The sequence below is a fragment of the Balaenoptera borealis genome (genome assembly GCF_965194805.1).
Source record: "Balaenoptera borealis genome assembly, chromosome: 6".
In the NCBI taxonomy this organism is placed as follows: Eukaryota; Metazoa; Chordata; class Mammalia; order Artiodactyla; family Balaenopteridae; genus Balaenoptera; species Balaenoptera borealis.
The window spans coordinates 15,589,407-15,612,450 of NC_138863.1; the positions used below are offsets into that span (position 1 = coordinate 15,589,407).

A 23,044-nucleotide genomic window follows, 5' to 3' on the forward strand; every position below is an offset into this window, starting at 1 on the left:
TATCAACTTCATTTGAAAAGCAAGGATACTAATTTCTAGCTCACATAATTGTTACAAAGATATAATGAGGTAAAGAACTTTAATAATCAGAAAAAACCAGAATCATATAATGGTTAAATGTACATATAATGGTTGAGATGCTAGATATTTTTTTTTCCATCTGAGCCCAATTTGAGCCCAAAGTGTTTCATTTCATTTCATTAATTTTTGGATTCAATGCATCTGGGAGAAGTTTTCTACCTACTATAGTTGATCAGAAGCTAGAAGTTCCTTCACCCACAGATCCACAGAAAATTATGAGTTGCTAGTGTGACACAGAGAAAAGAACCAGAATTTAGAATTTGAAGACCTAGGTTTGAGATTTAACTCTGTCACTAACAAGCCAGATGATGATAGAGGTACCATTTAATTCATTTGAAACTCAGTTATTATTTTTTTATCAGTAAGGTAAATCGTGATGATTTTTAAAGTGATTTCCAGCTTTTAAAATTCTGTGCTAAGCAGCACCATTTAATACAAAACATGAACATCTCTAGCAAATAGTGGAAAAAATATTTTAAACAATATTCCTAATTTCCCCCCTGCAATTTACATTGTTAGTTACCTGGAACGTCATCTTCCTCTTTCAGTTGGTTTTCTTCTGTTGGTTTTCTTCTCTAGCCACTGTCTCTCTTTATGCCCATCTTATGCTCAGACATTCACGCACTGATCCTGCTCTGGCTTCTTCTACCAGGAAGAAGAAAGCATTTTAAGGGCCCCCTCTTACTTAATTGCATCATGGTTGGAAATGGGGATGAGGATTTGGGAGGAATGGTCTAGTAAGGACAACCACCTCTGATGACTCAGGCCTTTGACAAGCTTTCTTAAAACTGTGGCTTATTTACTGTGAGAGTGGAGAGAGAGATGTATGACAGTGGCTTCAGTGCTTGTTTGAATGAATTGTATAACTGCATTCACATGTGAATGCAATGTGAATACACGTCATTTATCTTGGTCCTCATATGGGCAAATGCTTGTATTTGTACATTCAAATGTATCTACAAGTGTCGATGAGCAAATTGGAAGCACCCTACATAATCGCAGAACTCAAGTGAAATTTTCACATATCAACAATACTACCAACCAAACAATTTTGTTGTTATTCTAAAACAACAATTTCATTTGAATACTTGCTGGAGGAAAGAATTTTATTTACTTTTTAATTGTGTAGCTAATCAAGAGAGGGTTTTTATTAAAAACTTATACTTCGTTAATAATATACATGGAACAAAAGAATGGAAAGAAATACCGTAAAGGAGATTGGCCAATGTATATCTCTCTCTTGATCCATCTATACATCCATGTACCCATCTATCCATCCATCTGTGCATCCGTCCACCCATCCATTTATACAACCTAATCTCTAATTTTAGGCACTGCTCAAATTTTATTTTACAATGTAATTTACTTTTATAATGTAAAGTCAAAAATCCACAACAAAATAAGAAATGTATTTTGTCCAAGAAACTCTTCTTAGGAATAAACTTACAATTGGGTGATGAAGAGTAGGGCTTCAGTTTGAACTAAATTGGCAACATAGTCTTTAAATGCTGGCATTATCCTTACATATTGATGGGGTGATTTCCAGTTAAAATTACTGGCTGGTGTGGGTGGGAAGGATGAGTAGGACTACATTTGGTCAGCATCCAGGAGGGTCCTTAATTTATTCAAAGCTGCCAAAGATCAGGACACATTTTCAGACCCTTACCCTCTGCCCTCCCCATTCTGTCCGAGCAGGCATTCCTAACTCAACAAGACTTGTCATCAGAGCCTTTTGGAGAAAGGAGTGCCTGGGGTCAACCCACTAACTCTGAAATCACTTATTGTGTTATTACTCTTCTTCATGAGGAAGGAAAGTTGACCCTCTTCTCTTCTGTTCTTTCCTCTTCTCTCTTCCCCTCCCTTACTCTCTCCTACCTAAAACTTCCTTATTCATTTCCTTCCAGCTCTGCAGGATAGTTCCTGGAAAGCTAATGTGGAGAGGAAAGGCAATTGCCCAACAATTCACATAGAAGCCTGCTTTTGAAGGAGTTCTTGATTTTTTTTTTTTGTTTTCTGGAGTTGGGTACCTGACCTATTCACATTGGTTGTGGCCACTAATCAAAATAAGAAGATAGTGAATTGGTCAAAACTATACTTCATTTTGCCTATATAGATTCATATCAGTAGACAAAATTGAAGATGAGAATTTGCCTCCAAGCAAACATACTCAAAGTTCTTCCCCATGGAAATCGAAATGAATGTTGGCATAAAGGAGAGGTCAAGTATACTTAATTTCTTTTAGGCTGTTTGCCTGATTTTTGTTAAGCTCAGCCTTCTCGTTTAAGCCTTGAGGTATTTGGGAGCACAGAATTTATTTACTTTCATAGCTACCTTAATCATTGATCCCACAGCACAGACACGTGTCCTGGGCCAGGAGGAGTAGAGTATCCTGGGCTACGTTTTAGATTTTTAAGGGAATTGGAAATGGAGCAAGAACTGAATATCCTTTTTAAGTGGATATGTATATACTGGCTGATTATGGGCAGGATCTTCAGAAGAGGAAGCAGATGGGAGATAGGATGATACTCTTATTTCACAAAATCCGGAAATTCTACATACATCTTCAAGGTTTTGGTGATTGTTTTTCTCTCTGAGTCTTAGAACTTAGAGAGCATTTTTATCATGGTATTTTTTTTTAAATGCCCGGTGGGGTTGGATAATATGAAGGTGAAGGGATGCAGAGGACTGCATTTTCGGAGGGTATATTGTACATCAGGAGCTGTTCTGTGCTTCAAAACTCTTCTTTCCTTAAAACCAGTCTTTGAAGCATATGTTTTAAACCACATTTTACTATTGAAAGAACTGAGTCAGAGTGTTAAGCAGCTTGTCCCAAATCAGAGAGGAAGTGGCCAGGTGGGCATTTGAAGTAGATTGGCTTGTCTCTAGAGCCGGGGGTCTTCTACCATGGCTTACTGCTTTGTTTGCCCAAACCTTTGGTATCATCTCTTCTGAATTCAACGGTGACTGTTGCTTAGATGCAAAGAGAAGAAAACAAAATTTCAAAAATCAGCCATCCCTATCTAACTAAGGACAGTGATATATCATTTACATTATCTGCTTAGTCATCTCCACTGGTTTGCCAGTTCCTCCTGGGGTCCTCTGGAGGGATATGACACTAATTTGGAAGCCAACCTTCCAAGTCTGAGCATCATACCTTTGCAGGATGAAGGAGAGAAATCCCACTCTCTTCTTCATTATCCCTTTCCTCCCAGCCTCTAGCAACGTACTACTTGCACAGTAGGTCCATGAGTGATTTCTGATGATGACCTTGATGTTGCTACTAATGCGTTTGCCAGGGAGAATTAAGCTCAGCCTTCTCTTTTGCCTCCAGGAAAAGTTTCCTCTTTCATTTATGTTCAGTTATTACCTCTTTCTATCTTCCAACAAGCAATAATTGACCCAGATAAGATTTGGATTTTCAAAACAAGCTTCCTGTACTGCCTCTTTTCTTCCTTTTGGAACCCAATAGAAAACGAAAAGCAAAGAAACAATCTTGAAATACCATATGGGAGGTGTCAGTTGAAGCATTTATGTATTAATTTGATCTCTGTATTAAAGATCACAGGCTCACAGAATCTATGGCTCTGTTATTTAGTAAATAATGTATCTGGGTTTTCAGCCTTGAGAGACCACTTAATCTTCCTGTTGCTGCGGGGCATGGCTGGATTATCTTCCGTATATACTGATACTTTACTTTGATTCACTGGAAAGAGCACTGGAGTGGGAGTTAGGTGATTTGAGTTTTACTTTCTGAGTTTAAGCTCCATACATTATTCATATTTGCATGCCTGGTGCCAAGGACAATATCAGCCAAATCTTAGGCACTCAGTAAATGTTTACTGAAAGATGTGTGATTTGGGGCAACCCTACTTGCTCTTTCTGAGCTTCAACTGCAAAATGAAGGGACTGGCCAAAAGTTGCTTCCTTTGATTCTGAAATTCTGTAAATGTTTTGCTTTGGTATTTCAGGTCTCTTAGTCATTTATCTTGTTAACTCCTTTGGTTGGTTTCTGGCACAAAAAGTGTAGTATTTAACTTTCTTCTTTAATCTGCCTTTCTTCTCCTTTCCAAACATCTCCAAGTCATGCTAATCCTGACAAAGTTTAGTTGTTTAGGTTTTGTGTGTCTTGGGTTATCTTGTCTTCATAAGGGTGGCAAAAGCATTCTTTTGTTTTCTACCTGCTGAAAGGCTCTCTGTGTAACTGGTCACCTCTTTTATATATTCAGCCTTAGTTTATTTGTTGACTTTTAAATGACGATGCACACAATAGCAAAAATATTCGATAGTGGAAAACAAAGGCAGGGTGGTTCTTTGTCAATTGTGTCTTATTTAAAGCTCTGTAAATATAGTTAAGGTTTGGGTTTCATAGCCAGAATTCTTTCTTAGTAACTGTATGTAACATAATTTCACATACACCAACCACCATGGAAAATATCACTCACCTTTTATGGTCATGTTTTCACAACAGATTTATAGGGTTGACTGTGACTTGGAAGAAAAATGTGACGATCCTGGCCATTTTTTTTTCAACCCACATCAATGGTGTAACGGACCTGTTCCTCAAATAACAATGTTAATCATTGATCTTATATTTGGGTAGCCTCTCTTAGTTCTCATTGATCAGGTAGGTTACATTACTCTTGAGACCTCATTTTTTTCTCATCTGTAAAATGGGGATGACAGTACTCCAATAGGGTTTTGGTAACGATGAAAGAAAATGCACATAAAGAACGCTGGAAGCAGTGGTTGGCTATAGTAAGCTGTCAGTAAATCAGTGAAGAGCAGCTTTTCTTATATCATTATTACTATTATGGAGGTGATTTTGCCAGAACGTTGAAGGAACTATCACAAGAAGGGCTTTGAGAGATCCATGTTCTGCCTCTAGTTAACCAGTTTACATAAAAATGATTTCAGAATTAAGTTGTTCTACATGGCAGTGGATGAACAACACTTGGACCAAAAAATATGGTATCAATTCAGACGCAGTAACAAAAACATAAGCTAAATCTCCTCATAAAGTGGGTGTTTTGCAACATGGTTTTTCTTTCCCTATTAGAGAAATATTTTCCCGAAGGAGGAAAAGAAGGTATGTTTGGGAAAGTGAAATGGCTAGCCACAATTATTTCTTAATCTGATATCATTGGTGATATTAATGGTAAGCAGCCCAGAACGAGAGCATTTCTAATATTCTACAGTTGTGCATAAATAAGGTGTAAATGGAAGAAAGATATATAATTACTATATGGAACATGATCTTATGTTCTATTTCATGGATTTATTTTTTTCATTCATAACATCTTAGAAATGCATATTTAATCCTGAGAGATTAAAAATGCCTATTGTTCTTTCAAATTGTTTGCTGCGTCCTGATTTTCTTTCCTAACTCAATTCCATTGAATATCTATGAGTTGTCACACTTTTAGTAAGTAATAACTGTGTCAAGCTGTGCTGACAAAGTATCCCAGCATAACTGTTAATAAGCATTGTCATTTTCATTGTCATGAAACAGTTTAGCTAATGATTTATCTCTTATAATGCAGCACTTGGGGCAGATGTATGACTTGTCTCTTTAGCAAGTCAAGTAATTTCTCTAACAAAATGTTAAGCACAGATGGGCCATAAGCTGTCAGTTAACTATTATTGTGTCTGCATCTGCTTGCTTTCAATGCACTGTTTTATGTATTCAGTCAGTTACTTAGCTGCAGCTCCCTGAAAAGCTGAACCTACTCTGATTGGCAAATAAAATGTTCATTTGTCTCTTCTTCCTATTGTTTTGTTTTGGTAACACATGTCAGCAGCTCAATTACCCAGTTCATTAACAGCTCCCAAAGGACATGATGGCCAGCCCGTGATAAGAGGGCAATTGTGGCACATATGGTCAATAATGGCCTCTCTCTTGGCAATTGTAAATAAAAGTCACTTGGCCCTTTTCCTTTCACAAGAACTACTGTTTTCCTGTTCCCCTTCAGTGTGCAAATTACCTTTCTTTGCTCCCTGCAATCCAATCCCAGTAAACCAAAACCTAGCTTACTGCTTTTAGAGACACGGAGACTTTAGCACAGAGAGAGCTCTGGCTCTTAATTTTAATTATGACTGACTTTTAAGCTCTTGAGGGAGGAAAGTTCTTATCAGGGGAGACTATTCTTAGAAAGCTGTTAGCTGACTAATTAGTTAACTAATCAGTTTTCCTAATTGAATAGCAACACATTTTCTTGGGGCTTTCCTCTCTTTTTCTCTTTGAAATTCGCTGGTGGTGGTTACCACGAAGTTTCAAAAAGCCATTTAAAACAAATATTTGCCAGTAGAAATCATTTGCAGGGGTCAGGTAGGGAAGTGTGACTTCATCTTTGCTTGATGAGGGAGATTCATTTCGTTAAAGGGATTCTTGTTACACACACGTAAATCTCAAAATAAAGGGTTTAAGAAGCCACTGGATTAATTTGGGTCACTGTCAGGGTCCCCAAAAGTAGTAATGATTCCTTCTTCACTTTATGCCTTTGGAAGGAGGTGCTGAAACAATAGTTTGGTTGGGATTTTGTGGCTCCTTTAAGCAACATGTTGCTTGTGTCGGGGAAATGAAAGGGCACAAACATGTTTTTACTTAAACACATCAATGAATACAGCTACTAAAAATAATCACTAGCGGGGCTGCAATAAATGAAGGAGAAATAGCCTTTCTTTCTAGCTGTGTTGTTACAAAGGAGGCCTTTTAAGTGACTAATGGTCAGGTAGTGGCTGTTAGGAGAGAACTCCACCGGATTACATTTCCTCAGTGTAATGTGGATAGAGATCCAACACGCACCTGAAATTCAATGTTATTGGAACCTCAGGATCCGGGATCTTTAGGGCCATGCAGCTCAGTGCCTCGGAGGCAGCTTGGCCGTTCAGCCAGCCTCTGCTTGTCAGCCCTTATCTTAAATAAACACCCAATGGTCCATGTTGTGCATTTCAAGTCACTCTCGGGCCCTGGAGCACACGTGGCCCTCCTGGACTGCCCCCGCGGCCGGCCATATTCATAACCAATCTGTACTCTCCTCCCAGGGCAGCAGGGACTCAGGGAGTTGTTGAGTGTCAGGGTTTATTTGCGCTATTTTGATTAGCACCAACCTGGCAGGAGCTTATTTTCCTTCTAATGACCCCGTGCTGAGAGAAGGCGGCTTCCGAGGGAAGGGCTTGGGTCGGAGGGGAGGGGACCGGCGTTACGTTTCTGCAGCCCCCAAATGGGGACTGCTGGGCGGGAACAAGAGTAGGTGAATGGCTGGAGGGTCTTAATTAGATTTAGAGTTCTTAAAAAAACCTTTCCGAGAGCGAGCCCAGAATATCCTTGCCATACACTGTCCTGCTTTTTTTTTTTTTTTTTTGCACTTGCTAAAGATTTTTGGGCTGGCAAATTGGAGGAGAAGTTGTAGAGGCAATAAAAGCAAAACAAGTCCCCCTGACCCCACCCCCCCAAGAGGTCACTGATCAGGTTATAAACTCTCCTAGTTTATCAACGAACATGGTCACAATTACTCAAATCCTAGTTCTGAGTTAGGAATTCTGGAAAGTTCATTAGATAGCGTGAGAGTTCGTTAGGTCACACACGCTTCCTAGATCTACTTTAGGATTTTGTTGTAAATCTTTGGTTTGTTCCTTTCAGCGGGGGTCTCTTCTTTTTTTCCTTCTCTTGACGTATATACAATTTAAAAACATTAAAAAAATAATGTTGCCGATTACTTCTTAGCTTGTGAATTAATGTGGCAGAGAAGCTTCCAGGTGCTGAAGTCTCTCAACTGGCTTGGATTAACCCCTACTGTGCTTCCATTTCAACCTCCCCCTCCTCCCTCCTCTGGAAAAAAAAAAAACACCCAACCTCCCCTTTCTCATCCACTCCGGCTTTCTTTGTGTCTGCTCTCCCTGCCAGGCAGGTGTCAGAGCCCTGAATGAGGGTAAACGCTCCATTGATGGATTCCACAGATGGAGCGTGGAAATCGGTAGAATAGGCCTCGGCCACAGGCCATTTCTTGGGATCCAACAAAAGCCTCCAAATAAGTCAACAAAAATCCCAAAGATCACAAAGGGAAAATGTCATTTGTCATTTACTCTGGGTCTGTGAGGGAATATCAGACTCTTCCTGGTTTTCACCCGAGTAAACACGAGAGAGGTCATTCACATCTCTCTCAGTGTAAAAGGGCTATTTCAGATCAGAAAACAGTTAGTTGTCCCATTGTCCCCTTCGTGTTGAATGGTAAAACTCACAAACACAGGAGACATTCTACAATTAGCCAAGTAAGTACATCCAACTTCAAGTTGACCCGTTAAAGACCTCATGGGATATACTTCTGAAATACCCTCATGCTGTCTGACACAGGGTGAAACCACCTCGTGGGGCTCTTAGGCACGATTTTTATTTTTATCTTGTTCTTTCATTGGTGAAACATAGCTTTGAGTGCCGACGCTGACAGGTTTAGCTCGGAAAGGTTAGTACAGATGGGACGACCATCTGATTTGGTCTGAGGCTGTCTTAGAATAAATGACAGATGACCAAGGAAGTTCAGCCTCGAAACCTACAGAGAGAGATTCCCCCCACCTCCTCCCGTGTCTGTAAATTGCATTGTGTTATATCTGGGGAAAACATAGAGTTTAAATGGTTGTCATGTTTTGATTCTTTAATTATTCAAACGAAAAGTCTTGCTGAGAAGAAAGACAGTGTGCCAAATGCGTGCTTGTGAATGATTTTGGTTCTCCATTTTTTGCCTGTCTCCCATCTCTGAATTATACTGGTCTGGAAACCAATAATTATAGAATTCCACGTGACTAAATCCCTATAAAATTGAGGTAAGATCTCATGTATAATAGCATTAACTAGGATGAAATATTTCCTGAGGCTATAGAAGAGGTCACAAGGGGTTAACGGACAAAGACATACTCTCTAATTCTGTAATTCCTTCTTTAATTAAACTTCATGGTTGGTCCGCTGGTGGTAATACTTCTGCCTTCTCCTCCCAGTTTGATTTGTTTCCGAAGGAAGAATTTGTAATCCTATGGGGTATGATTGTTGCCTATGCTTGATCTTTTTTTTTTCTTTAAGCAGAAAATGTCCATTTTCCCAGGGTTGATTTGGGGAGTTAATGTGAGATGATTGGGATAACTAAAAATTTTGCTCCTAAGACCTAGAATTAGCTTAACATAGAAAACGAAGAAATGAACTTCTTTTAAAATTAAGAATAAAGCACAGAGTTGAAACACTCAGGCACCTGGGTGAGAGGTGACATTTTCCCAGTGATCACGCTGAGGTTTCTGCTGCATAACTTGTGAATATCCCAACAGATTTCAAGTTTTTATTCCTGCACTTTTGCCTAAAAAGAATTTGAGGTTACTTTACAGCTCTTGATATCCTTTCACTAAGGTGCCTTTAATATCAAAAAAGAAGACTTTAATAAAGATATAAACAGAGTGATCAGTTCAACTGCTTGTGAACAATAGTATTTTCCCTATTGACCCTGGATCTTAGAACTAAGGGTCTGTGATGATTATTAATGGAGACTGCACATAGTCAGACTGACTGCTTTAATTTCTTAAATTTGTTCAATATCTTGGAAAATTGGTCCATTTCTTAGTGCTTTATTGTTGTTAAACAACTATACTTTGAATATATAAAGAATTCACTAAATATTTGTTGAATTAAATTCAACTGGGAAATTGATTTGGCGTATAATATTGATTAAACTGTTGTATTTCTGTCAATTTCATTTGGTTCTAAGAAGTTTTGAAAATTTGGGACAAATAAGAATAGTAGTGGCAATCAGCTAAATGATTTACACTGGGATTCCTGTTTTGGTGTGTTTCCGGTATTCCTCTTCAAAAGGACTGTGTGTGTGCGTGTGTATGTGTGTGTGTGTGATAAAGAAACTCAAGACCTATTTAGAACACTCCAGGCTAGATGAGAGAGAGTTCTCTGAAGTCCCATAAACCTGGGTCAAATCCCACTTTCCCAGTTGTGTGACCTGAATAACCTCTCTGAATCTTTCCTTTTTCTGTACAATGGGGTGAGTATTTACTTCACGGGTTTTTGTGTAGTTATGTAAGGAAAGGAGAGAAATTCTCCACCTCTTGGTAAGGTTTGCTCCAGGTTCATTGGTGACATTGAGTTAAACAATTGTATAAGTCAGAGAATGGATTGTGAAGGGGTTTTGGTAATAGAGTCAAAACTTTCAAATTCTGATAAGAACATGGATTGGGATAAAATCTGAGAATTTTTATGCAATTAAAACAATAAAATCTCCACTTAAAGGACCATGTATTATGTATTGATATGGATTTTCTTATGAGAACTATTCTGGAATTTCACATTAGGGGACAATATCTCTAAAGAACAGTAAAGCAAACTTTGTGAAGGCAGGTGTAGAATGTGACTGAGCAACTTAAATGTATGAAAGTCTCCCTTTAATATTAAGGCCAGACAGTATAAATAGACTGAAGAAATTGTATTTAATCTAGTTGCTATATACTGGCAATTTATTAACATTGAGATAACTGTCTTGCTAACACTTCTTGTAGTTTTCAAGTCATAGCTTAAATATTATTCACAGGAAAAAAATATAATTTCTTTCTGTCAAGCTGTCTGAAAGAAAAGCCTTGTTTTTACTTTGCTGAAATATTTAACAAGATTAGATACTTGGTATCTAGTATCGAATTTGTTCCAGTATCTTGGGTAAAGTTAAATATGTAAAATAGAACTTCAATGGATTGATTTAATTTGTGCTATTAAAATGGGATTTAAGTTTTAGACTTGTTTTTGGTAAAATCTGAATGATTCAAATTTAGGACATTATTGTGAACTATGTTCTGTGTAAATAATACATTTTAGGGCTTCCCTGGTGGTGCAGTGGTTAAGAATCCGCCTGCCAATGCAGGGCACATGGGTTCGAGCCCTGGTCCAGGAAGATTCCACGTGCCACGGAGCAACTAAGCCCGTGCGCCACAACTACTGAGCCTGCGCGCTAGAGCCCGTGAGCCACAGCTACTGAAGCCCGCCTGCCTAGAGCACGTGCCCCGCAACAAGAGAAGCCACCATAATGAGAAGCACGTGCACTGCAACGAAGAGTAGCCCCGCTCACCGCAACTAGAGAAAGCCTGCCCGCGGCAATGAAGACCCAACGCAGCCAAAAATAAAATAAATTTTTTAAAAAACCCCAAAAATTTTAATTCTATTGAGTAGTATAAGAAATGGTAGTGTTTCCATCTTTAGAAAGAGCTAGTATTTCCTAGCTGGTAGATTAATCTAGGGTTGCTGACTGAACATTTTTTAAAGCCCACATCCTTTTGGAGTTTACAGATGGGGGAAAGTTAGAACTGACTTGTAAGGTTGCAGCTTCATCGTGTCAAAAATGATCAGTTGGTTCAGATAATTTTCTAGCAGAAAAATCAGGCAAATCGTTTCCTCAGTGTCTTTGAAATGATGCTATTTGGAGTTTTTCCTAGTTAGATGGAACCTTTGGATTGCTTTTGAATAAACAGTCTAGAAGTAAAAGTAGTAATTTGCTAGCTTGTTAAAGAAAAATTTATTTTCGGTGGTAAAGGCTGTGCTATTGAACTCAGATATTCTGAGTCTTGTTTATCACTGGTTGTTGGTGGTTCTTCATCTTTTTTTTAAAAATCACAATCGTCTTTGAAAAAATTGGCAATTATTCCCTAGAAAAATTCAGGCATGCAAGTACTTGCAAGAATTTCCAAGTAATTTTCAAGGATTCACAACCCCAGCCCCAAAGCTCATCTATAAATGGTAGTTGGGTGACTCATAAGAGCAGAATTTCCATTTTAAAGATGTAAAATGGTGGCAGAGAAGTGAGTTTTGGTTCAAAACTTAATTTTTCTCCTGTACTTCTATTCATTCAGCATGTATTTATTGAGCACCTATTATGTTCCAGCAGTAATTCTAGCAATGAACAAGGCAAAGGAAGGGTCTTGAGCTCATAGAGCTTCTATTCTGGGGGATGTTAATTGTTAAGATGAAACAGTGGTCTTGACCCTCAGAATTAACTCTGGTTGGTACTTGTACATCTAAGCAGCCCTTTTTCTCCAGAAACCAGCGATGATTTTGATTAATTGACCTGACAGTGCATGGCACATCATATTTACTTGGGAGGATTTACTAGCCCCAGAGACTCCCAAAGGAAACATGAAAATTTCCGCATACTATTATCCTAATGGGATCATAGTAAGAGAAAGTGCAAGCAAGCAAAGATTTAAGGTTCTCACAGGCAGAGGAGAGATTTTGGTCAGTTCTTAAATGCTGTTGAGCTTTTCACCTGAATTCACTTTAGACAGAAAAGTCAGGGCAACAGAAACTGGAAGCATGGAAGGAAAACATTTTATAAAAATTTATTTTCTTCTTAGGGGAATGAGTAATCTGTTTCTTGGGGAGTATATTATTTATAACTGAAAAAAATACAGGTGGGAGCAATTTTTTGGATAAATTGTGGCAGAAAATATTTTATATACTTGGGAATTTTGAGGGGGAAGCGAATAATTAATCTGAAATATTCTGTAGAGAGGGTTCTCAAAGTGTCTGCCCAGGATCAGTAAAATCAGCGTCCATCACCAGGGATGTTAAAAATGCGAATTCTCAGAGCCCACCCCAGACGTATGGAATCAGAAGAGGGGACAGTCATCTGGTTTTTAACAGGTTTTTCCAGTGATTCTGATGCTCCAGAGGTTTGAGAACCACTGCCCTACAATTAGGCACAAATTATTGTTCTTTTAATTTGGTTCACGTTTATTAAAGGTATACACATGTAAGTTGTATTGGCTGCTTTTGAAGTTTATAATGCAATGAATGACATATTTCTTAGCATGTTAATACTTCTGTAAAATATTCGCATACTTAAAGTCTCTTTTTCTTTCTTTCAGTTAATACTAAAATTTCCTAAAGTAAGATTTATATTAAATTAGACCATTTTACATTAAATTAGATAACATAATTGAAAAACCAAGCATAATGGCTAACATACAGTAGAGCATTACATATTATAATTCCCTTTTGCTTTTATGTACCAGTATTGGTTTTCGTTGATTTGTCATATATATTATTAATTCACTCTCTTAATTTCACAGTATTTGAATGTGAATAAAATGTAGAAGTACTAAAATATTAGAAAACTTAAAATTATATTTGTGGGTTATTTTGGATGTGTACCTTTTGGGGCAGCTTATAATTTATACTGAAGTAAAATGAAATTTTAAATTTCTATAGGGCAGAATTAAGTTTGAGCTTAAGAGAAAAGAGAATTAGTAGTATAGGAGATACTGCATTTTAGCATTGCTTCTAGCACTTCCTGCATTTCCCCAGGTTCTACCAGCCTGAGGGTGCAGATGAGTTACCTTGACATTGACATTAGTCATCTACAGTTTTCTGGCTTTTTCTCCTCATTTGCTGACAGCACACCTCAGCCTCTTCCCCAGAGGATCCTCCAGTTATTTGGGAAGTTTTGAGAGCATTTGCATGTGTTCAGGGGCAAGGCTGTTCTGGCTCCCACGCTACACTCAGAGTCTGTGGTCTGGTAGCCCTCTGACAACCTCTGCCACTGTCCTGGGGTCCAGGCCTCTGGGAGGGGGCTGCTCTCCTACCGACAGCCCTATGTCTGGGTGCATCCTCAAGCTGAAGAACCTGCTATTGGCCAACAGGTGCTCTCTACTGTCACAACTCACAGACACCAAATTGCATCATTCATGCAAATTTCTACTTAATTTCCCAGCTCCTTCCCCTGTTTCTTGGGCACCTGCATACTAAAACTGGAAGGTCTCCTTCCTTGATGCGTGCTCATACAGGCAAATTCAAGCTTTGGTGAGGAGGGGGCCTGTAGCAAGGCTGGCTTCAGGGACGTGTGGCCTATGCAGTCGCTCAGGGCCCCATGTGCAGAAGGCCCTGTGCTTAGTTTTATGCTCTGTAGTTGCCATCTTGAAATTCGTGATAACTTGTGAACACGGGGGTCCTGCATTTTTATTTTGCATTGCGCTCCTCAAACTAGGCAGCGGTCCTAAGCCACTGCCTATCAGACCCAGACTCTGAACTTCTGTTTAGAAACAGTTTAGTAGACTATGCCTGCTTCTTCCTGAGTCTGTTCTTGAGATTTGCATTAACAATATCTAAACTCTCCTTAAAGCATTTCCTAATATCTGGCAATGAGATAGTAAATTTAACACGGTGCTTCTTATAGGAGTGGTACAGTCTACAAATTTATAGGAATCCTGCACTAGTTTACGATTATTGCCTTTTTAGATACGAAGTCAGTTTTGGAATATTAATTTAAAAAAAAATCACTTTTTAACAAATTTTTTCCTGGTCTAAAAGCTGGTGAAGATTGATCAGGAACCAAATTAAATGTGATTCATTTATTAGACAAGAACGGAGTACCCATTAAAGGATAAGGACATGGGCCAGAAAAATGGAGTAAGGCCTGTCTCTGCTTTCTAAGAGCTCATAATGGGCTTAGAATGACAGATGCAGAGAGCAATTATTTCTGCCTGGGGGCCTTGGAGATGGGATAGGGGAAGAGATTAAATACCATTTAATAATGTAATACTGCAAGGAGGGGCTTTGTGTCAGTGGGAGGACATTGGGAATGTACTTTAGACTAGGATTTGAATCATTATAGCTTGGTCAGACTGGTTTTTTTTTTTTTTCATATTTTGGCTGCTCCAAGAAGCTTGCGGGATCTCAGTTCCTTTGACCAGGTATCGAACCCGGGCCATGGCAGTGACAGTGCTGAGTCCTCAGCACTTGGCCACCAGTGAGCTCCCCAGACTTGTTTTTCGATTCACATTTGATCACTTTTTTTCTCCTGTGCTTTTAGCCTCGGCACCCCAATCAGATGAAGGCTCGGACATCGACTCTGAACCAGATTTACCACTCAAGAGGAAACAGCGCAGGAGCCGGACCACCTTCACAGCAGAGCAGCTTGAAGAACTGGAACGGGCTTTTGAGAGAACTCACTATCCTGATATTTACACCAGGGAGGAACTGGCCCAGAGGGCAAAGCTCACCGAGGCCCGAGTACAGGTACTGGCGTCCAAACATCCCCGTCCTGCTTAAACCCACACAGGAAACAAGAGTGTCTTCTCCTCTAAAGCATATTTCAGACCAAGAAAGTAAATATATCAGGAATTGTCCTTCATTGTGAATGGCAGCCTCTCACATTATAAAGTTCTTCCTTTCTCTCTCATTTCTTTCCTTCATATTTCGCCTTGTCGTGATAACGACATCATGACCTCCTTTTCCGTTTTATTGCATGTGCTTGGTCCAAGCACCTCCTGCCAACAGCCCCCTCGCCCCCTGCCCCGCCATCTCCCCCAAGGTATGTCTGTGGTATACAGCAACATATTACTTTGCTAACCAGTCAGAAAGTTTTCCTTTTCCTGTTAATAGGTTGATAAGTCCAATTAAATTTATTGATGTGATGGCTATATTTGACTTCTTTTCTATCACATTATTTGATACAAGTATTTTATATGTATAGACTTAAAACTGTGGTCCATTTAATTAGCTTTCTTTGTATTCTTAGTCTTTTTTTTTTGTATTTATGAAAGTATACGTTCTTATTTTAGACTTTGGTTGTCATTACGAGGAGAATGTAATTATATCAGATACATCACACAGAAGGGTGTCAATTCACATTATTTATTCATCATTTCAGGAATCCTTGTTATGTACCAAGCACTGTATAGACTTTGGGGGTGGTACATAGATAAAAGCAAAATTTTGAGTGGTTACTCTGTGCCAGGCACTGTTCTAAATGCTTTATAAGAATTAATTCATTTACTCACCATTAAAACCCTAGGTTGGTGCTATTAATATCCCCAATTTATAGATGAGGAAACTGAGACTCAGACTATTTAAGTAGCTACCCAAAGTCATGTAGCTAGTAAGTGATCGAGGTAATTGGATTCCATACACTTCCTCCCTATAGCCTTTCAATTATGAAGATGTGCAAAGTTATATAAGGTAAAATCCCCTCCTTTAAGTCTAGAAGCATTTCAAGTAACTATATTATTTAAAGAACATCTTAAATTATCCTTTCAACTCAGAAGTGTTCTGAACCCTCTGGAAAGGCTACTTTGGTGTAATATGTTTCTATTGAGTGATAGAATAATCTTTCATTATGAATAATGAACTTTCTTCTCAAGGTAGTAAAGCATGGTTGGAAAGATTACAAATGCCTCAGGGTATCCTGGAACCCCTTACTGCCCCAGGAGTGAAGTTACCTTATCTGGAAATGTCATGTTATTGCCAGATACTTGACGTTCACAGTTAGAGTGAGGCTGGGGACTCAGCAGTGAACTAGGCAGTTGATGTGGTCTCCAGATTGATCGACACTTTCCCATAAGCATGTAACTACCTCTCCTATCACAGACTATTTTGGAATAGTCTCTTGTAGCCTGCAGAGCCAAGTCAGAGGGATTGTTTTCTTCAACTTGAATTTCTTTCTGATCATCACAATGCTAGGAAAGTCAAGGAACACTAAGATGAATTAAGACCAATTTCTCAAGGAACTAGTGTTTAATGGGTAATAAAGTAAACGCATAAATAATTTAAAAACAAAGCCGAGATGATAAGTGCGTTAGAGCTGAAGTGCAGTGAGAGTCGAGAAGAGGAAAGGGTGAGATCTTACTGGAGTAAACAAGAGGGGCTCATGAAGAAGGGAGGGTTCAGATGGCCTTTTGAGTTTAGATAGATATTCATTGGACAGGGAGTTTGGGAGAGTATTTTAGTAATACAGAGTAATGAGCAAAAGCACAGAGACTCGGAAGCACATGAGTTGCATATCAGATGACCTTTCATTTTTCACTCTAGTCATGTTGAGAACACAGTGAATAGTTCAATTTGGTTAAGGGTAGGGAGTGTTAGGGTGGCAGGAAGGAATATGATTGATTGAAAATCTATTTGCTCTCTTTGTATTCTTAGTGTTTATTTTTTGGTGCTTATGAAAATGTTCATTCTTAACTTTGGCTATCATTATGGGGAGAGTATGATTATATCAGGTATAACATACAGAAGTGTGTCAATTCATGTTACTCACTCATCATTTCAGGAATCCTTGTTATGTACCAGGCACTCTGTGGCATTTAGGGGTGGTACATAGACAACAGCAAACTTTTGAGTGGTTTCTGAAGTAGGTCAGTGGCAGTGGGAATGGAAAGGAGAGAACTGCCTTGAAAGGTGGAATGTAGGCAACTGGTTGTGTGAGCTGGAGGTGGGTGCAAAGGGGAGTGTAGGGAAGAGTCACAGATGCACCGGGGTTTGCAACACAAATGTTTTACAGCTGGAGCTATTCAATCCCTCTACCTATTACATTGGGATATAGTGCTGCTTCCCAGAAATGACCACCACTAACCACAAATCATGATGATATTTATATATGTATATATAAATATCACGTTATTTTATAGTGATATATACAGTGTATGTATTATAATATATATAATAATGCTACAAATATTACATATGTCAAATCTATTTGCTTTTATTATAGTTCTGTGATCACCTGGTTTAAATGTAAAGTGCGGTCCATTCATTCTTCCATTCTTCTGGCCAACCTTTATTGAGTGCCCACTCTATTCCAGGATCTGGTCCTTAACCTCTCTGGCTGGCCAAGCCCACATACTGGGTCTGTCCTTAAGATAGATTGAAGATCAGTTCTGAACTCAGAGTCAAAAAATAAACATTGGCTGTAAAGACATCAAACAAAGAGAGTGATGGAAAATTGAAAAGAGTGTCCTGTGTTGCTCTACCTTGTTTGTTGTTGCTTTTGCCAAAGGCAAGGATGGGGGGACAGAGTTAATCTCAACCGCATGCAGCTTGTACAGTGCCCGGCACTCGCATCTGGCTCAGTGAATGTCAGAGGAGAATAAGAATGGCCCATTAACTTCCAGAGGACATGGGATCAAACCAATAAAGAGTGGTTCATATTTTTCTATACAGTGACCTCCTCTCCAAAGCGGGGCCCTCATTAACCTAACAGCTGTCCTAATGTGGCTTTAACCCGGTGACTCTTTACATTCCTTATGGCTTCATTAGTTCCCTTGAGACACATCACGTCTTGCACCACAGCTATGATCTACAGCCTAACAAATTCCCTACAACACCCGGCATATGGATCTTTTACTTAACCCAGCAGGAAAAAGAAGGGAGTAGTTAATCACTGATTAAAATGCCAGAACAAAATCCTTTAGTTTTTAGAAGGATCTGGGAAAGCAGTAGCAAAGTCAACTCAGTTTGAGTGATAGCCAGAGAGTGTGAGTTATTTTAATTTGGGGCACCTGGGAAAACCCAGCACCAAACCCCCCCACCCCCCAAAAAAACCCCAAATGTGTCTACATTCCTTTTTTTTTTCCTCCCAGAGGGGGGAGAAAAAAACTTCTAAACCCTTCTGGATAAAAATGAGACTAAAGCTTTAATAAATTAGACCTATGTCAGTATTCCATAAAAATTTGTTTAGACGGTAGCTATGTTATATTTATCAGAGCCAAATCTGAGTACACAATCTAAGAATTATTGTACAGCAAAGACTAATTTGCCTAATTCACCTCCTGGATAGCTGTTATTATGCAAATAATGGCAAGCACTAAAGTTTTGTAAGGAAGGATGACTTGCAGACATTTATGATGTGTAAAAGTTTTAGTAAATATTCCACCTGAAACTCCAATAAGTAGGCAAGTATCGTTCTCTTACCACCCAGGTAATGGAAGACAGGAAAGGAAGCTGCTTGTGGAAAAGCATTTAACTAGGAGTCAGAAGATGTGGGTTTTGGTCTCAGCTTTGCCAAAAGTGTTTTGTTGAGCAAGTCACAATTTTGCTGTAATCCTGCTGGACTTCAGGTTTTTAAAAATTTAAATATAAATTTGAAAATATGGGGTTTAGATCAGATGATCTTAGTCTGGGTCCATGGATGACCAGGATAATCATGGATGGACTTCAGGAGATCTGGGAAACTTGAGATTTGTGCGCAAATGTTGTGCCTTTGCCTGTGTGTGTGTGTGTGTGTGTGTGTGTGTGTGTACACAAGTGTTAAATAGGGAGAGGGCCCCTAGCTCTCATCATATTCTACAAAATCACCACCCCCTGTTCTTTCTTTCTTTCTTTTTTTTTTTTGGCCATACCACTCAGCTTATGGGATTTTAGTTCCCCGACTAGGGATTGAACCCAGGCCCTCAGCAGTGAGACCGTGGAGTCCTAACCACTGGACTGCCAGGGAAATCCCCCCCCCACCCCGTTCTTTCCTTTAATTAAAAACCCCTAGGATGCACGATCTCTCAGGACCCTTATAGCATCAGTAATTTGTGATCCTCAGGGAAACCCAGTGGTGGTTCAAAGCCATGTAACAGATCTATATAGTTTAAAAGTTAAGATAGGTACGGAATATTGGCTCTGAACTCCATAATGAAGCAAAAATGTGGTCATCCTACAATTCTCTGCAGGAGTTTGCTCTTGGGATGTAAAAAGATGCAGTTAAGTATGCTTTCATGTGTGTCGTGATCCTCTGACATTCACAGGAGCATGGCATTTCTCCTCATCAGTCTTGCTCATCCTTTGCCCAACCTGCTCTCCATACAGCGGTCAAGGCCTGGTAGCAGCAATGGTAAGAGGGCTGGGCGGGTGTGACATGGGAGAGAGGCAGTGGAGTGAGTGAGAAGGTCCAGGGAATAAGCAGCTTGTCCTGAATTTACCTACTTGGAAAGTACTGTAATTGGCACTTTAGTATCAGCTCTAGTATTAATGAAACATTTTATAATCTTGTTGTGAATTCTCTTTCTAAGGATTAATGATTACATTCTCTTCCCATGTTTTAAATGGCATTTGAAATAACCCATCTGGAACAATGTAGGTTAGATTGCCTTTGAGGACCACACCAAAAATGTGAACCAGTAATTTATTGATGGGCAAAATTAGGCTTACACCATGGGACAATTAACACTAATCCATGAACCTTGGAAGCAATTTGGACGTAAGTCTCCATTCAAGCCAAACTGGCTTTCAATTATTTGAGGTGTTATTTGGGTACTTTCCTGTTTGCTCAGGGGCACAAAAGGCTTTGGCCGTAGACCAGAGAGCTTAGAAAAGAAAGCCAGTCTCTAATTCTTGGATTTCTCAGTGTGACGTTTGTATTTAATAACTAACATTTACTGAACACAGTATCTCTCAGGTATTTTGCAAGCTTTGATTGTATTGTCTCATTTAACTGATTATATTGTCTCATTTAATCTTGTGAAGGAGTTTTTTATTTCTCCCATTTAGCAGATGAGAAAACAGAGACCCACAGGTATTATGCAAATTGTTCAAGATCACAGAGGTAGTGAGGGATGGGGAAAGGTGGGATTCAACTATTGCCTGGTCTGCACTGCTCCCATGTGAATGAAAAGTATTACCGTATTTCTTAAAATATTAAGTTTTTTTACAACTTTCATTGTTGAGAACAAATTGGTACTTATTTTACTTGTGAAGAGAAAAATTTATAAAAACCTATTCTTTTGTGATTCATTACCCTTTTTCCCTAGTTATCATGATGTGGTATTTTAAATTTTGCTTCAAAAAATCATGGGATATTATATTACTCCAGAATGGATCTAAATATCATTTCCAAAAGCGTGAATATGACTTTGTAGAAGGGCTCTGAAGAGAGACGTACAAGTAGGGAAAGATCCAGGGAGCAGGTGAAAATCAACCAGGCTACAGTTCATCAAATGAAGTAAAACCTTGGTGCGAGGGAAGGTTCTGATGTAGTGTGATATTATACAGGCAATTGTAAGCAATTAACCATGCCTGGTAGTAGTTATTCAGCAATGTATGTCTCCTGCCCCACTTTCTTACCATGCTAAGTGTGATGTGGAAGGCCAGGTAATGCTGCGTGGGGAGAGTGAAATCACATTGAATTAGAGATCGTAGAATGACATTTAATAGGTAGATAGCTTGGTAAAACTTGTTCTTTCTGCCCTTCTGGCTAAGACATTGGTGGAACACTCATATTCCCCTCCAGAACATCAAAGGCCAGTTTGTCTCTGTTGCAATTGCTACTCTTTTCAAAACAGAGTTTCTCGTGATAGTAACAACTGAATCATAGATGCCTTCCACCCATTTTAGATGAACTTCTTCAGTATTCTGCACTTACACATGCCATTCAGTAGATTTTTCCTTGATTGTCTGTTAGGAATTAGAGAGACAATATTGGAAGAGTTGGGTAGGACTTCTGAGGGCCAAGGGAATGTCTTTCAGTCAAAGATGGGCTAATAACAGTACCCCAGGATCACTGTGCTTAGCCAGTTTGGGTACTTAAAATGAAGGTGATTTCAAGGGCATTTTTTTTTTTCTATGAAAAATAGATGTTTATGAGTTTCAAAGCATAAAGAAGGCAAGGGCCATTTCCCATTTTGCAACTTCAGTATATTTTTCCTTTAGTGCTTCTTTTGACAGTTTCAGCTGGTTCTAGGAGATGCAGAGGCTGGCAGGGGCAAGATGATAGAAAAATCTTGTTAAATGGCCAGAGACAGGCAGCTCCGTCTTCAGTAAGCCCTGCTTCCCTCAGGAATAGCCCTCTGGATTTATTTAGCCTAAATTTAAACAACATTTAAATTCCTTCCTTTAGGAAACTCTTAAACCTCCTATTGAAGGTTTGTTTTTCAGTAAAGATTTGCTTCCCAACGATTTCTCTTCATCTTATATTGTAGTTAAAATATATACTGTATTGTAAACTATAAGAATCTTTATCCAACTCCTGGTAGGTTTATTCTATGTCATCAATATTTACTTGTATTATTTTGGAAAAATGGAAATAAACCCCCAAAACTTTATACCCCTAGCCTTTTGGATTTAATGTTTTGAAGGGATTTGTAGTTATGATGTTTCTTCTAATTTATTACCTGAGCAAAGACATTTTTGATTTAAAGAATTGGGTTATGGAGGAGTTAGCATGAATGTAAGTCAAAAGTAGGTTAAGACTGATGGAGTAACCAGGAAGAGCCCACCCAGTGGATAAATCAAATTTGGTTTACTTATCTAAAAGTTACAGCAGGAAGTTGGCACAGAGAGATTGGCAACATGCTCTGATAATGTCAGAAGTGCAAGCTTCTGAGTTCTTCATAAGGCATCTCACCAGTAGATTTGAAGACAGTAAGTCTGAATGAGTGAAGTCAAATCAGAACTTTTGGAAATTCAACTCTCCTTCCAGCCTAGTCCATAAAGCTGAAGATGCACTGCACATGGGTTGGTCTAGATAAGTGTGGGGAGGAAAAAAAAAAAAAAAAAATCACCTGAGCCAGGTGTGCCTCATTAATCTGGAGGTTTTATACTATAAAATATGACACAGTGTGTGGTATAGTACAGTGCATTCAGGTATGAAAACAACCCTAATTTCTTACCCCCACCCTCCTCAGGCTAACCAGCTTGTTCCAAGCACTTCCCTGAAAACAGTTTTCTTACCCTGATGCCTTTGGGAGTCCTGGTAACAGACGCTTAGGCTTGCAATGAGAAAACACAATTGATGCAGACCTGAAATTGAGTGCTGTCAATGGTTCTATTATCCCAGGTGGCAATTTATTAAGTTAAGTAAAACTCTAATTCAATTATGTATCAACATGGGAAAATATTGACTTCCCTTCTTTTCCTGTTGGAAACTTAAGGAGTATTAAATGTTAGTGTTCTGAGGAAGTTCAAACAGCTTTCCTTACAACTGTCTTGCATCATGGTTAGAGATGACCAAACTCTTTTCCAGACAAATGCTTGGGTGACTGGCAAAAGTTTAAGCAGATGCCTTGGCAAAGTATCTGTTAAACTGGGCTTTCTTGCTGCAGAAGGGAGACATTCCTCTCTCCACTCTTTTAAAAATTTTGTGACTTGAAATTTACATTTAAGTTGTATAATTGTTAACTTTGTTCTATAAGGAAATCAAGTCTCAACTTTTCTTAGACATGCTGGTCTCTTGTATCTCTTCCA

The 23,044-nt window shown here is 38.9% G+C and overlaps 1 protein-coding gene across 4 annotated transcripts in view; it reads left to right on the forward strand.

Annotated features, from left to right (window-relative positions):
• The window catches only part of PAX3 (paired box 3), a 95,449-nt gene that overhangs the window by 50,458 nt on the left and 21,947 nt on the right, over positions 1-23,044 (forward strand). For all 4 annotated transcript variants that reach the window (XM_082396994.1, XM_082396995.1, XM_082396992.1 and 1 more), the window contains exon 5: positions 14,916-15,121. In XM_082396994.1, coding sequence (XP_082253120.1) covers positions 14,916-15,121 — 206 coding nt within the window. The remainder of the gene's footprint in view (positions 1-14,915; positions 15,122-23,044) is intronic.